The 16,919-nt window shown below is 44.6% G+C and overlaps 1 protein-coding gene across 2 annotated transcripts in view; it reads right to left on the bottom strand.

Moving 5' to 3' along the window:
* The window catches only part of NRP1 (neuropilin 1), a 152,959-nt gene extending 148,545 nt beyond the window's left edge, over window positions 1-4,414 (bottom strand). For both annotated transcript variants that reach the window (XM_044424948.1, XM_044424949.1), the window contains exons 1-2: window positions 3,519-4,414; window positions 124-298 (exon numbers count right to left, since the gene is read on the bottom strand). In XM_044424948.1, the coding sequence (XP_044280883.1) occupies window positions 124-298; window positions 3,519-3,585 (242 nt within the window). In that variant the 5' untranslated portion in view covers window positions 3,586-4,414. The remainder of the gene's footprint in view (window positions 1-123; window positions 299-3,518) is intronic.
* Between the last annotated feature and the right edge of the window lie 12,505 nt (window positions 4,415-16,919).

The following is a 16,919-nucleotide window of genomic DNA, read 5'->3' as shown; positions in this document are numbered from 1 at the left end:
AGGCATTGTTTTGTACTCATCAGCTGTTTTATCTTCCCATCCCACCCCACCCCCAAAGATCTGGTAGGTTATTTTTGTCCACTAGATGGTACTATGGTTCCCTTAACAGATCATCTCACTTACTTGCACTCTCTGTCCTCCAAATCAAAGTGAGGATTGAAGTTGATCATAATTCTCTGGTATGGTTGAGGAGCTTGAATCAGCCATTCACATTTTTGGCTTGGATGATAAGTATTAGGATAGCCAGGAGAGGTGAGATAACCAGGCTCTACAATTTTTATATTATCACCACATTTATCTGCAATTAAAAACAAACATATTTCCTATTCAGGTCACACTATTCCATTGATCAATCAGATATTCATACAGTATGTAATTCAACATTTCAGTCTCTGCTTTCTATAACTCATTTCTGCGAACTTTGACTTTTTTGGTGTTTAATTTACTAAAGCACCTTTCTGTGACAGATGGAACCCTATTATCAGCTCCATGGAGCTCTTCTTTGTATCACTTGAAATAGAGAGTCTATCAGAACAGGCAAGCTTTGAAAACTTCTTTAAGGCCTTTGTTACTTTTACAGCATTCCAACAGTTGATGCTTGGAATGTCTAACAGGGATCTGCAAAAGACTTAATTATTACTGGAAACTGTAATGTCATTAAGTAACAAGTTTTCAATGGGGAGAGGCTCAAAGAGCAATGCTGTGCTGCCTGACCCCTGTCCTTAGCTTTCCGATGATAGGCCTGGTCTGTGTCACTTGACAGAGCTTGTCTTTGGAGACCCTTGCTTGTTTACAAGTGATCTTTTCTTTTGGTTTTATCAGACCTTAAAATCTAAGCAATCTGCAGTTATCTGTGCTCTTCAGGACCAGACTACCAAAGAACAAAGTACACAGTACACGTGTCAAAGCAGCTGGTTGGCTCCTTGGAGGAAGTTCCCCACACCCACCCAGCCTGCTTGGCGACCAGATAAAAGGAGCTGATCAGAAAGCCTAGTCAAACAAAACAATCTTTATTTCTAACTGAGGAGTAAGTTCTGCAGCCCTCCAAGTATAAGTAATCTGGTGGCTCCTCTCACAAGCCGTATTAGGGTTAATTATAAAGAATCCTTGCATGATGAAAAAGAGGTAAAGTAATCCAGCCTCCAAGGTCAATTGTTTCAATGCACTGCCACTTTTTGTGATTATAGACTTCTTTCTTACTATACAGCTTCTTCCAATGAAACTTTGCTCAAATATTTCTCCTAACATCAAGCGAATGGGCAAGCATTAATAAATGACACACTGACATATATCACATTTTCTCAGTAATGGCATATGCAAGTTGATATTCTCTATCTAATAGAATTCTTGTGAAATGAAAATGGTATTACTCGTTGATGTGAAGTTCTAAATGTGCAGAATTTTATTACAGGAAAACCAGGTCAAATGGAAATGAAAGATAAAGCGCACATCAAAAATGCATAAACTACTGTCATTATGGGAAACATTTGTCATAAATTAGAAGAAATTGAGATAGTACATAATATGAGGTTGTCTTTTTTTGTCCCATGAATGATCATTTCTGGGTTGGTTATAAGCTACTATTTATTTTTTCCTTGACAGTTTTCATAGCATGTTTCTTTGCTCCAAGAACAAAAGACAATGCAACCAAGAGTTCAAATCTGCAGCCAGTGATACCCATCTTTAAGCCTCCTGCATGTGGTTTCAGAGACAATCTCACATGATTTGCCGTGTGCAGCAGACTTGGAAAAATGATCCCGCCTCATTAAATCCACTCTGGTTCTAGCCAAACAACATGGAGAATTTGGCATCTGTTAAACGAGTGAAATAAACCAGCGCTCCTGCAAGTCACTTGACAGAGTCACTCTAGGAGACATTTAGGTGGGCTCTCTACCAACAGCACTTTCATTGGGAACTCCTGGGAAAGGGAACTTACAAGAAGATACTGCAGGGAGCTGCTAGACTTCTTGGCTCTGTGAAATCTCTCTTGCACTTGATTAAGAGGAGCAGTTTTTAACAACTTTGGGCCATTCATTTTAAATAAGGTTAATGAATTAATTTAGAAGACATGAGTACTGGTCAGATGCACATGTGGCATCTGTGAGTCTGCCAAGTAGCACAACAGGCAACCCTATCGGGGCTATTACATTATGCCTTTAACTGCTCAGGCTGAGTGACAGCTTCGGAGTTTCTTCCTCATAGCCCTTCCTATGCACTTAAGAGAATATTACTTGTAATAGCACAAAGGCATTTGGCACATCTCATTCCACTTTATGTCTTTGGTTCTTCCCTCCTTATTTACTCATACCCATTAACTCAACACTACGGAAGGATCGATGAAGACATACAGCATGATCCTGTTATCCTTGTAGAGAAAGACTTCAGACTGAAAGACACAGTCTAGTTAAATACACTCTTCAAAAAGATCAGGCCAAATGGGATCTTAGGTGAGACGTTCTATGAATGATATACGAATGATGGATCCTTTGCCTCACCACCAGTAGCAGCCCACTCTGGGTCATGATAGCCAGAAAGAGTAGAAGAACAATTTGTTTCTTATGCCAACTTCCTTAATGTGTATTGGAAAAGGATTAATTTGTATCATAAAGTGTGATCTAAATCCCTCCCTGTAAGACTTCACTTGTGGCACCTTATTAAAATGATAAAGCCTCCTAAGTGGAGGCTACTCCCTTCTTTAAATTATTTTGGTTGGAATCCTACTCAGAGTAAAGGAAATTATTTGGTCATTAGTTCATAATAATAGGTCAGGAAATTCCCCAGGAAGGAAAAACCCATAAGAACTTATTTTTAATGTGTGCAAGTTAAATGCCAGTGTTTCCCAGAGTCAGAATTGCTTTAAAATCTGCATAATGTAGGGAGATGTTTTGATGCCATCGCAGCTGGATGGAAGCCATCAAAGTGCTGCCTGCAAGCCACATACGAAGTCAATGCAAGGCGATTCCTCTCTTAGAGCTGCTGTCTGTGAATAGCACCTTAGATCCCCTAGACTGAGACAGTAAGTATCCTTTCAGCTTTTATTTCAGTATAGAGAAAGATGAGGAGAAAAGCTGCAAAAAGGTGTCTGCCTGTTCATAGTTAGATGGTCACATTCATCTTTCTCAGCTTCCATTCCCTCCAAAAAAAAGTCTTGTCTTTGAAGTGCTCAATACCTGTCCCTTTTAATAAAAGGAGAATCTTGTGCAATTGCCAATGGGAGGAAGCATTAATATAATTGGCTACCTTGATCTTGTGAAAGCCACCAGCCCTGTCTCATTCGGTATTGTAGGGAAGATGACAGACAGCCTGTGATGAATGGGCGTAACTCAGGGGGACTATCCAGGGCTTTACTTATTAAACTTGTTTACTGGTTTTACTTAGGTTTCCTTCTACCCAAAGCCTGAGACACCCAGGCTAAAGCCCGTTTCATGGCTGGCTTAACCTGTAAAGGAGTAGCCAGGTAAAGGACGCTCTGCCTGCCGCTACCTGGGTGCACCTGAAAGCTACGGTGTGTCACTCACCACTCTTCAAAGCCCCGCCAAGCGTCACGCTGAAGGCTACCCAGTGCAGGAAGAGTTCCCAGTCCATCTTCCTTTCTCTGCACGGAAGGACTGATGAAAGAGACTAAAGAAAGACAGTATCCCGTCTCAGCAGACAATTCCTCTTAGATCTAAAATCCTCTGGTAGGGCCGGTGAAAAAGATCAGAAAGCTGGCCGGGCTGCGGCGCAGCGGGAGCTGGAGAACCGGCGGCGGCGGCGGCGGCACCAAGAGTTCCGTCGGTGACCAAAGCGCTTCTCTGCTTCGTGTGTGTATCTCCTCAAGTCTCCAGCATCCTGTCATTTAGCTCCGGTTTCCTCTGCCTTTTCCCACACTTGTTCTCTTTCCAGGCGTCACTGCCCCTGCCATTTCCAAACAGGCGTTTAAAAAACAAAACACAAACACGCTGGGAAAACTAACAAGGAAGTCGCGGCGGAGGAGGGGTTGTGAAAATCCTGTGCGGCTCTCTGAGCCCAGTTGGTTGCAAAACTCTCCAGCAGAAGGAAGGGCTCACCGCGGAGCGACGGGTGCCGGGCTGTTGCGCGGGGAAAGAAGGGAAAGCGCTGGTGAACGAGGAGGAGGAGGCGACTTTCTGCCCAACTTCATCCCTCCCTCCTGCCCTCTTAACCTCGCGATCGGCTCGCCCGTCGCGGAAGGAGGGGCGCGGCGACCCCTTCTTGGCAGCGAGATCTGCTCGCCGGGAGGGTCGAGGTGCGCGTTCTGCTAAGGGGCGGTGGGCTCGCCAGTCCCCAGGCAGCTAAGCGAGGCGGCACCGCCTCTGCCTGCGGTAATCCAGCCTAGTGGTGGTCGTGGCGGTGGGAGAACGGAGCAGGAGCGCCAAGCGGCCGGGCGGCTCCTTCCCGCAGCCTGAGAAGGAGAAGCGCAACTCAGTGGCAATAAGAGCGGAGCCGCCGACGTCTCCGAAGCCCAAGTCCCCTCCCCGCCCCGCCCCTCCCCACCTCCCCGGAGGAAGGATCAACAAACAACAAACAGAGCAAACCGGAGCGCCCCGAAATTCACCCGGGGGGTGGGGGGCGGGGGAAAGCGGAGAAGGGGTGGGGGGCCGCGCGAGGAGGAGGGACGGACCGACGGAGGAGGAGGGCGGCAGGAGCGCGCCGGCAACAAGAGGCGCCTCTCCGCCTCCGCCTTCTCCATCGGTGCGCCCCAAAAGAGGGGAAAGTCTCGACGCGCCAGGTAAAGCCTGGCGAAGCCGGCGGGGCGTAAGGCGGAGGCGGGCGAGCACTGCACCTCCACGGAGGGAGGGGAACTCAGCGCCCGCTCTGCCACCCACGCTCCCGGCACGCACCCTTGGCGCGGCCGGGGAGGGGGCCAACGCCATCTGGGCGTCACGCCCTTTCCTCCTTCACTCTGAGGTGGGCAGCGCACACGCCGCATCTTCCGAGCCGGATTGGCGGAATGCTCAGCGCAGCAGCGCTGCCTGCGTCCAACGCGCTGCGGGGCAGCGCTCGGAGATGTCAGGTAGCCCCGCTACCTGCAGGTGCCAGCAGTCTCGTCACGGGCACGCCTGCCAACTGGGCTTCCCTTGCCCGCGGTTCATGGTGCCCAGTTGGGCGCTTTGTTACCATTGATCGCCACCTTCTCTTTCCCTCCCTGCTTATCCTCATCCCTCTCCGCGCGCTGATCAGTGATGCCCACCGGGCGCAGCTCAAGGAATAGGCTCGCTACTCCTCTGCTCGTCAGGTCCCCACTCCTCGGGAGTCGCGCGCTCTCACCTCCAGCGCGCAATTATTAACAGGCTGGCGTTATCTCTCGCTCCCTGTTGCGCGCCGTCTTCTCGCCGCCGCCTGTTTCTGGCACTTTGGCTACGCGCTCCCCATCTCCGCCCCGGCCGCTCGCAACACGCCCCCGGGGTTCGTCCCCAGGCAAGGCAAGGCAAGGCATGACTGGACACGCACGACCCGTGGCGTATCTGATCTCCCTGCTGGGAACCTCGCAGAGCGCCCTGTCCCTGCTCATTATCATCGCCCCATCCCAGGCAGCCCAGCCTCGGGCGAGTGCTTTGCCCACCGCACCGCGCGCCGTCTCCCGGAGCTAGGGCTGCCTGGCTGGGCTCGCCTGCTTGGGCTGGCCTCGTGCTCGCCATGAGCTGTCCAGCAGCAGCCGCGCGCCAGGCTCGTCCGCCCCCAGGGCGCATTGCTTGCACCCGCCCGTGGCCGCCGCGTGTATCCAGCAACGCGAACATTGTGCACCGGCACCGTATTCTCTTCTCCCAGCGCGCGCCGTCCCTGGGCCGATCGCTAGCTCGCGGGCACTCCCCGGGCACAGTGTGGGGCCGGCGTGACGCTTTTTGCCCGCGAAACCACCCCCCGCCGCTCTCCACCGCGCGCCTCGCGCCCCTTTCTCCGTTCGCCATCTGCTTCCCGCCTCTTCTTTCCTCCACCTCCTCTGGAGATCTCTGGCAATCAGGGTGGCGGGAGCGCGTGTGGGAATGTATTTGTGTCAGCATAAACTCAAGCCCCAGGCGAGGCTCCCTCCGAAGCGACGCCGCAAGTTTCTCTCTCCACACTGCCCCCCCGCCCCCAGCCTCTCAGTGCCCGCGCAGACACCCCGAAGGAGGCAGGTTGTCCCTTCGGAGAGAAATGCCACACTTTCCCTCAGCGCTTCCCGACTTTAACGAAGGAGATCGGCGGGCACGCCAGGACAAGAAAGAGCTCTGTGCGAGAAGAAAGCGCCAGGCAATGAGCGGCCAGTCTGGGCGACCGCTCGTGGCGAGCAGACAGAGCTAACTCCTCGCGTCTTGCCTGGCGCTGAGCGCGGCGCGCTGCTAGGAGGAAAGGCGAAGCCGCTTCCCCGCCCTCCTCTGGCCTCTCTGAAGGGGAGCGGCGGAGAAATGGATAGACGTCCAGTGGCGGTCGTGCGCCCAGAAGAGAGGGAGGGAAAAGGCGTGGCTCCGAAGTTACTGACCACCTCTTGGTTGAGGGCGCGCTCTCTTGGCCACGAGGCTAAGCCGCCAGTTCCCTTTCCGGACGGGGGGTAATATCGAGTGGTCCATCATCTCAACAAGTGTTGGTGGAGGCAGTGGCCACCGAGAGCAGAATCGGCTTGCCTCCTTGGCGGGCGCGCAGGTCGTTCTTGGCTCAGGCAAAAACATTTGTTTGGCAGGATCAAGTATGGCCGACTTCTCCTGGGTGAGAAGGGAAGGCTGTTCAGGAACGACCTTCGAAATTCATTGCTCTGTTTGAGGGCCGAGAAACGGCAGCGGAGCGTGGGGGACAATTTCACCCCTTTTTGCTAGCTGGAGCAGGAAGAGGTGGGTTAACTAACCCCTGGCAGCGGTCACAGCACTGCTTCTTCCTTTCTTCTTAAGATTCGGCGGGGGGAGGTGCTGGCCCTGCAGTGGGCAGTGGCACGAACTCACTTGGTGGCTGGTCTCCGTTTTGCTTCTGCCACAAAGCGGGTTTGGAGGGGCAGGGTGGGGTTCTGCCCAGGGAAGAGTTGGAGGTGCTGCTGAGCCAAACCCTGCCATTTCCTGAAAAAGGCCTCCATTGTTCTGCCTCGTCCTTCATATTTGTGTGGTGGAAGGGCTGCAGAGGGTAGTGTGTGTTTGCTTTCTGTCACACACCTTTCTGCTGTTCTGCAGCTTCCCAGGCTGCCTGCGCTTCCTAATCTGAAAAAATCCTATGGGAAGAATAACTTCCTGAGGGCTTCCCTGGGCTTTAATTGAAATGTGGACAGGACACTGCAGACTGCTGAAGCAATGATTGTATCATTAAAAAGAAGACACTTGCACACCCCAGAAAACAGTAAGGTAAGCACAAGAAACCCAAAGAATTGGCCCATAAAATTTTCTCCAAATTATTCCATTACTATCCAATTGAATGAGAATGGTTGAAAAAGATGCGAGACATTTTTGGTGAAGTGCTAATTAAGGTACGTGGATACAGTATGAACTATATCTTCCTGTATGAAGGCAGGCCTGTGGCATAGGACTTATTCCTGGGCAAGTGGATATAGGATTGCAGCTGACGTGCATTAATGCATTTGCTTCTCATAAAATGGGCAGATCTGGCATCTTTTGCAGACAGCTGCTACTTCTATGCTATAGGGACACTTGGATGTGCAGAAGCATATGTGTGTGATTCATTACTTTTAACCATCCTGAGCACATTTCAAAGTGAGAACAGCAGAATTTTTTAAAAGCAAAATCCGCCTGATTCAATGAGTGTGCATACTCCATAGCAAAGAAAGCACTCCTAGAACTCTGGCTGAGGAAAACAATTGTCTGACTCCATCAATGACTGAAAATAAATATAAATAAAAAGGTAGTTTTTCAGCAAAGTTTGGAAGAAGTACCTAGGGAATACGGGGGGGGGGATATATTAACAGGGGCCACAAAAGACATAGGAGGGGTCTCTCCATCATGTGTTTCTATTTTTAAAAGGTAAGACATGCTTAGCTGGAACTCTGATTCCTTTTTCAGATCCACTAATAATTAAATTGCTGTCCTTACACATGAGACTTGTAACTGTGTTTGAAATAATTTTCAGTTGTAACAGTTGTCAGGTTTAGGTAGCACCACTACAATTTGTGATTGTGTTCCAAAATCATAGGTAGCATACGTGTCTCTTCACTTTCTTTTGTATGCTGTCTTAAACCCACCAAATCTGAAGATGCTCTTAACCCAAGCCTTTTCCTGTGCCCCTTTGAGCAAATTCTTCCCTTACTCTAGGGCCCAACAACACCCCCTTTTCACATTACAATATAGGTCACAAGCAAACCTTTGTAAGTTGATTGGAGCACCTGAGTTTTAGGCACTGGATCAGATAGTCTCTTTATTGACTCCTGTCCAATTACATCTTAATCTGTCATCAGTTTATGCCATTATCTTGTCAGTCTCTTCCATTTTCTTCAAACTGTGTTTGCACAGCTTACCCTTGTCAAATTCTGCTGTCTTACAGTCAGGCAAGGTGGTGGGCTCATTCCCAGCCTTGTCTTCTTAACTCATCTTCAGCCATGCTGTGAGTCCATCATATGCAGTACTTCTGCATTTGCTGGCTAGACAGTGATACATATTTTATAGAAAGTGCATCAAGTTTGTTCTGTGTTTTTCCTAAGTGACGCTCAGATAAGTTGGCAATGGGTTAACACAGTGCTGTTAAGTGAACTTTCTCTATAATACAAACCAATGAGTTGGAGCTTTCCATATAGTTGCCAGCCTAGCATTTTCTGCAGCTTATGACTGAGGAAGCATATCCAATGTTAAGGCAGCAGTTATTTAAAGGGGGATTTTAAATATGTGTGCTAAACAGCACCAGAAGCTTATTTAGGTATCGTTTCACTTACTGAGCAGACATCTGGAGAATAAGTGTGTGGTATTAAAAAGTTATACCTATCATCTGAAAATCATGGTTTTCTTCCTCTTCACTTAGTTTGGTTCTATCTTGTAGCCTCTCTGAAGCCAAGTGAGAATAAATGAATACTCAATCACAATATACAAAGTTACTTTAAACTAAAACCCATCTGGCTTTTGGTGATAGCTTTTTTCTAGGTTTTGCAGTATGATCTTGCTTTTTTATAGTTCTTGTGCTCTTATGCTTTGCTTATTTTATAAAATAGCTTTAACTATAGAGACAGTTCTGACTAATCATATGTCCACCATTTCAGTCACTTTGATCAGTGACTCCATAGAATTGATTCTAATTTGGTATAAATGGTTTCTAAATGCACATTAGGGCCAGAGGTACATCCACCTGCTTGTGTTTTCACGAGGCTCTATCCCTAGAGCCTCTGGCTCCAGCTGTGCAAATACCCCTCAGTAGTCACTCAGACAGAAAGTGGGGGCAGGAAGCAGATGTGTAGAGAACTTAATTCCAGTAGTGCAGAGCTACTAACAGTCCCACATACTGCAGGGGAGGTAATAAATGGATCCCCAGAGTTCCAAGAGGGTAGTGCTGTCAAGTGTGAGTTCAGAGGAGGCCGCATTGGCATCACCATTCCAGATATACTTAGCTGCTGTGCAGTCAATGTCCACTGCTGGACACCAGCAGGGACACAAGTCTTTGTGTGACACAAGTCCTTGTGTGACACAAGCACTTGCACCTAACCCTTCACTGTTATTTCCATAAATGTTATGCCAGTAACTACGAAGAGCGGTCAAGATTTCTCCACTATACGGCAGTGAGTACTTTTAGTATCTTATGCCTATTTCCTTCTGCTTATTTGCATCACTGGACACTGACCAGAAGTTTTTAGAAGCCACCTCAGTGGCCATAACAGCTTCTTATTCCTGCCCCCTCTGTGCCAATTATGTGCTGTATGATAACTGTGCTTGAGGCATGAGGCTTCCTGTGCCTTTGGAAAATTTGCACTTTGAGTGGCTTTGAAATGACCCCAACCCCACAACCTATTGTAGGGTTCTGGAGTAGTTTTGAAACTGCTCCTTGCTGTGCACCTCAGCAGGTTCAAGTGATATGAGAAGCTGCATGCATTCAGGCGAATTGCATGGTGCGTGACAAGAATGTGAGGGGCAGTAAAAAGAAGCCACTGTGGCTCCCCCTCCCCTGTGATCGTGAAATCACAATTTTTATGCCATTGGACATAAAACAACAATCCTCCTCTGGAAGACACCAAGCAATAAAATTTGAAGCAGTCATAACTCCATATATAAAGGAAATTGATAGGTTAGGGCTAAGTGAACTGCATGTCCTGATTGCATGCCAGAGGTGTTTGCAAATTATCCTTAGCAACATGACTTGTCACGTCATGTGAACCTCAGCAGCATGGCTTATTGCCATGGTTAAGAAACCACCCAGAATTTTGGACTTTGAACTTTGGGCTTCGGATGGCTTGTTACCTATGACAAGTAGCCACCCTGGCTAGGTTTGTCATGGGACTTGCTCACTGCATGCAAAATGGACCAGAGTGGTTTATTTCTAAACGGATAAGAAGGGACGCTACCTCTAGTGATGCTTCACTCTTTAGCAGTTCTTTCTCTTTAATTTCAGTCCTGCATAAAGCAGTCCCTCCAGTTTATGTGCGGGTAGTATTTTGAACATATGAAGTTGCACAGTTGTCAGTCCCATCTAGCCCAGTTGTTTACAACTCTCTACGTTTTCAGGTAGGAGCAACTCTCTAGGTTTTCAGGTAGGAGATTTTCCTGCTCTTCCTGGAGATGTCAGGAATCACACCTGGAATATTCTGCATGCAAAGCATGCACTCTAGCACTAAGACACACCTGAGTCCTACTTATATATACCCTTTGAAATGAGTGGGACTGAATTTAGACTAACACTAGATATAATTCACAGACACCTAGCTCTCAGAAACCTCAGATGAGGATATAAACTTTCTTTTGAAATTGTACCAGGCCAAATTACAGGTAGATTCTTGCATCACTGAATGCTCTGTCGCAAACTGCCTCCTCCACGTGTAGAAAATGAGCATATCAGATAGAAATGCAGGCTGAAATTCTTATTTCTGATATCTAGATTTGCTTTTTGATGGGGGGTGGGTAGGGGGAAGATGTGGAACATGCAGTTGTGTGAACCCCACTTCTACTCTGAAACAGACTCTGTTTGGTCCACATCTACTGCTTGCTAAGTCTAGGTATAAGATTATAGAGTGCCAACTTGTACAATTAATTTTAAAATACAAATTAATCCATACTACAGTTCTTTCTGAAATAAGTTCTGTGGGATGCATTTCCCTCTGTGTTGATCGTGCTGATTATTTGATTGCAGCACAACATGCATTTTATAATCCTAAATAAAATCTGAGAAATTTTATAATCTGAGAAATATAAAATTATAAATTATTTATATTTCTCAGAAGGAAGCTCGCACAATTGCCTTTGGAACATTTTTCCAGAATCTAGTAGTAGGACTACATCATGAGCATTCCATTGAGAAAGTTGCAGCCATGACTGAGAGGAGGCTGATGGGATGCATACAATTGTCTTGTGCTCAGGGGGGAAAGCCAAAGTCGGTGATGTAACTCAAATATCATTCACAACATGATAACAAAGGCATAATTAGTTAAAATATGTAATTATTCAAAGAATCTTCTTTGACTTCTTCTTTTTGCCTTTGTACAATATGACAGCTACACATTTTCCAATAGTGATCATACTTACACCCAGAATAGATGGGGGTGAGAAGCCATATTATGGTGCAGTTCCACTCTTTTTTGAGTGTGGTGAGTGTGCATTCCAGTATATTCATTTAATTTAATTGCAATCAATGTACTATTCATTGAATGTAATGCAGTGTCCAACTTTCGAAATGCTGTGATGTGCATGTTGTGAAAATACAATGTCCCTGCAGCCTTGGGGGGATATGGAGCATCCTTGAGGGAATGTGAGTGTTGTACCGTATGCTTACAGCACAGTCCTACACATGTTGACCAGAGGCAGAGTTGGGGTGCCTGCTAGAGTTGGAGTTATGAATTCTGGAGAGGCCATCTGCCCCACCACCCTAGTCTATGTCTATGGGCACTTGCTGTAATACATCTGGGAAATACACAGATAAAAACATAAGAGAAGGCAGGAAAGTTAAGTGGACAGAACCCATTCATCCAATAATTGTTAATACAATTATTACTTAAAGTTAGATTGTATTATCATAACTACCCCACTGGATGTCCCAGGCAGATGAATTCCCCTTCTGCTCCCCTTCTTCTGCAGCTATGAACATATGTTGAGATTCTAATTTTTCGTATACCATCTCAAATATGTGTCAATTAACAGAAATTTACATCTGCCATTTACCAACACAATGATGGATAAATCCCATAATTCATGGAAAGTATATTTACAAAAATCAAATACTTGTCTTCTCTATATCACATTGCATAATTGTATTTCTTCCATGTCTTTTCCTGTAGTATATAGCTTTCTTCACTGGGCACATGTCACCTAAAATTTCCATGCTGAATCAGACTGTACACATGCTCTGGCTTATCTTATATGGGTTCATCTGAGGAAGGTCTTGTGCTTTGGGCAGCTGGTTGCAGGAACTAGTTTTTTCTCTTCCAGTGATGCATTTCAAGAAACAGTGCCTCATTTTTTTTAAGTTTTAAGTTAAAGGATTTTGATTTGGTCCAGGTTTTCCCTTTATATTTTCAATATTGTATGGAATACTGACTGCACTCTGATTATAATGTTATTTCCTGGAAATGTTACAATTGAACCTTAAAAAAACAACTGCCCTAAGCTAACTAACATAATATATAACATAAAACTACAGATAAAAAAATAAATACGCATTTTGCCATTTAAACAATGTGTTTAAACAACACTGAAGTTTACCCTTTTCATGAACTTCCATAAATTCGGAAAGAAATAATTTTAAAATGAAGTTTGGCAAGTGATTAATCATGACAAGGGGCTTATTTATTTGGTGTTATTTTGAAAGCAAAACACAATAAATTAAAAACAGCTAAGATCTTCACTTGTAGTGGAAATATATGCAGTGTGATGTTATATCAAAGAAATAGCAGCAATATAACTGATTCAAAATGATAATTATCCATTATAACTGCATTCTGAACATATGAAGTTGCTTTGTACTGAATCAAACTATAGGTCCATCTAATCTGATTGGAATGTTTAACCTGACTGATATTGGCTGTCCAGGATCTTACACAGACATCTTTCTTTATAGTATAATGTAAGACTGAAGATTTATTTAACTGGAGCAGCCAGATATTGAACCTGGAAACTTCTGCATGCAAAACATGTTTTATGCCAACTGCTATGTTCTCTCAGTTTTGCTTCTCCTACATGTTGTGTATAGTGCTAGCAACAGCAGGAGTGTAATGCAGGGAACTACAATCAGCTGTCTTCCCTATGATCTTCTAACACCACTTTCAAAGGACCATTTCAATCACTTCCGTGTGGTTGAATCCAATATGGCAGCTGTGATATTTAGACTCAGCTTCCATATGAGTTGGGTTGATCTTTTATTAAGCACCACGATTTCCTAGGTTGAAGAAGTAGCACTTAACCTTTCATACCACTTAAGAAGGACCTGCTTCATCTGATGAATGTTTCCTCTAGTCCAATATCCAAGGCACAAAGACATCCCTCTCCTGTGGCAACTAGGCATCTTTAGATATATACTGTTTCTGAGTGGTAGCATTATGGCTAATAGCCTGTGAAATGTATCCACCATAAGCTGATCCTATTATAGCCGACATCTTTTTGCAGCAAATTCCAATACTGAATTATGTACTTTATAAAGAAAGATTTCATCTACTGCTAATCAATTCGATTGGGTGATGCTGACTTCCGCTGCTATAAGAGAAGGATAAATGTTTTATCTCTATCTACATTGCCTTTCGTAATTGCATATCCATCTATCATATTTGCCCTTAGCTGTGTTTGTGTTTCATAAACTAAAAACTATTAAATCTTTCCATAAACTAAAAAGTTCTAAATCCTTTGACATTAATTTGAAGGAATGGTGTTTAAAGACTTGTTTATTTTGGCTGCCTTTATTGGCACCTTCTCTACTTCTATCTTACCTTTTTTGAGATGGAACAATCAGAATTGCACACAGTATTACAAATGCAGCTGCGTTATAGATTATATACATTTATATAAAGTTTTAATGACCTCAGCTATATATTTCTAATCTCTTTTCTAACAGAGGATTTGATCAATGTTTAGTGTTGGAGAACACTAAGAAGATGTTTTCCTTGAGCTATCTACCACAAATTTAAGATCTCTTTCTTGGATTGTCGCAGATAGTTCACATTCTATCAGCATATCAATGGTGGGATTTTTCCTCACCACCCTAACTTTGCACTTAGAAAGAATTTAATTTGCTATTTTGTTGCCCATTTTTTGCATCTGACTGGATTTTTATCACATCGAGTATATATTATCACCTATGAACTTGTCAGGTTGCATTGCAGGCTTTTCAAAAATGCAACGTTCAAAGGACCAAGAGTCCAAAATGGAGAGTCTGAATGGAGAGTCCACATGTACAGTGCTTCAAAAGGCTCAGTCAGTAGTAATTCCACACAGAGTGGTTCTGAGGCAGTGAAGACAAGAATGTTCCTTGCAGAGGTTCCTAGCCTGGAGATCTACCTAAATGCAAAGATGTCACTGCAGAAGCCCTCCTCTGAACAATTAATTGACAAAGGATTTTAGCTCTTCAGTGAGGTCCCTGCCAGAACAAGATATCTCTATTTCGCCTTCTGAAGTTGATAACTTCAGCCTGTGTGACACCTCTGAAAACCGGCCTCTGCATTTAGGCTCTCACAGAGAAGAGACCAGTTTCTTCAGGGTTAAGGTCAAACCTAGCAGCTGGATAGGAGTAACTTGCCTCCTGCCTGCTTTCCTCCAAGAACACTGACAGAGATACACACACGCTGATTCCAGAATTCTGTGGACTGAATAGGCCCAAACCAGCTACCTCCCCTTCATAATGAACTAGGCATAGCCAAACTCTTAAGCTCCAGACTTCCCACAACCAACCCGATACTGGCATAAACTGTAGGGTCCAGTGCATCATTGGACTGGGCCACAACATGTGTCCTCTTTTGTCCTCCTTTTTGGTGCTGCAGGTCCTCTTCTTTGGCAAAGCACAAGTGGCCACTCTAGGACTTTCAGTGATTTTAGGAGAGTTCGTTGACACTGCAGCAATATAGTCCTCTTTTTACTCCAATGGCAGAATTCTCATCTTACTTCACAGGGAGCAAGAGCAGGCCCTAGATAATTAGCTAATTAACTTAGATAATTAGCTTGTTATTATCAACTTCTATTCTGCTTGCTAAGGAAATTAAATATCGGTGTTTGTGTTTCAATGAGGCAAGAGTTACAAAACAAAGAGGCAGCTGTGTGGAGCTTTCTTTGAAGATACAGAAACAAAATACAGCAAGATGATAAAATATAGAATATAAGAAATAAATGTTTACTTTTAAGTTTAACTTCAGCTGGTCGACAAGAAAATTAAGGTACTGGCCAGCTAATCTTTGCACATTTATATACTTATATACTTACATTGTACTTTGATTGAATATAATAACTCTTATTACACATGTTTTACATAATAATGCCAAAAGGGATACAACCTTATTAGGAAAATGGAAGCTATCATCATGATTCGGCATGTTTTAATGCATCCCCTTCAGCCTGAACACAGCAATCATTGTAAGCAAGTGGTTGCACTGTATTCATTACAGATCAGTTCCCCTTTCTCTGGGTCATATTTCATCTTCTTCACTAGGTGTTCTCCATCATAATTTTCTCTGCCACTTACTACAGCTGATGTTAAATGGCTTTTCAGCTAAATGCTTGTTTGTGTTATTTATTAACAGGAGTACATTTGCAATGCTATGCTTCCACACTTCAGACCAGACGGATAAAGCCCATTCAAAGAATGCTGAGAACTGTCCACAATTTTTAAAATAGACCTATTGAACTGGCCCACCCTGGAGACTTTATAGGAACCAAAAGGATTCCGGAATATGTTGACAGACTGAGCAGTGTTTGATAGGGAGTGAAGAGCTGACTTAGATACAGACTGGATTGGGTCCCAGTATCATCTGCCAATGATAATACTCGGAGAGCCCAATTTCCTTATTGTATGGTATCACAGAAGAGTATGAAAGGAGAGAGAGAGAGAGCGCGCGCGCTAGAACACAAATTATAAAAAGTGTGGCAATGTAAGTAAACACAGTGGGGATAATTTCAGGTTTATGAGCTAGTAGTGTTGGCAACAAGATCATTCTTTTCTGCTACCACTGTATCAGCAAAATCACAGGCAGATGGCATTGAGGCTACTATTTGCAATGAGAAGACAGTGGAATTGGAGGTATCAGCAACAGGAGTTACAATTCGCTAGGTTCTTTGCTGATAAAATTAGTCAGATCTGCTCCAACTTGGATTTTTGCTTTTAATACAGAGTCTATTTTAGAAATATCAGAGACTGCTGCTTGTCACTCTTCCTTGAATCACTGCAGGGAAGCTCTTGAGGATGTTGACATGTTGTTGGGACCTGTGCCAATCATGACTTGTTAAGGCCAGATAGGTTGGATTGAGACATCTTCTGGTACATATGATTAACAATCTTCTGGGTGAAGGGGCATTGCCATTTCCAGTGTTTGGACTGCTCCTTAAGGAAAGAGATAATTTTGTAATCTTAGTAGTTACAAGGCTGTGTCAGTCTTGCCCCCTTTTAGGAAAAGTTATTGAATGGGTGCTAGCAGACCAGCTTCAAGTCTCCTGGATGATACCTTCTTCCTTGACCCTTTTCCCTCTGGTTTCAGACAAAGATATGGGACTACGTCACATGATTTGGCTTGATGGATGATCTCCTCTGGAGCATAACCATGTTTTACTGTTGTTGCTTTTAGATCTATCTCTCAGTGCCTCTGCCCTGTAGTTCATATTATGTTGTACCATTTCAAAATCTGTGTG

Source organism: Varanus komodoensis, unplaced genomic scaffold, assembly GCF_004798865.1.
Source record: "Varanus komodoensis strain SLA01 unplaced genomic scaffold, ASM479886v1 scaffold15, whole genome shotgun sequence".
Lineage (NCBI taxonomy): Eukaryota > Metazoa > Chordata > Lepidosauria > Squamata > Varanidae > Varanus > Varanus komodoensis.
The sequence above is the reverse complement of the archived record's forward strand: the minus strand, read 5'-3'. Positions and strand labels throughout refer to the sequence as shown.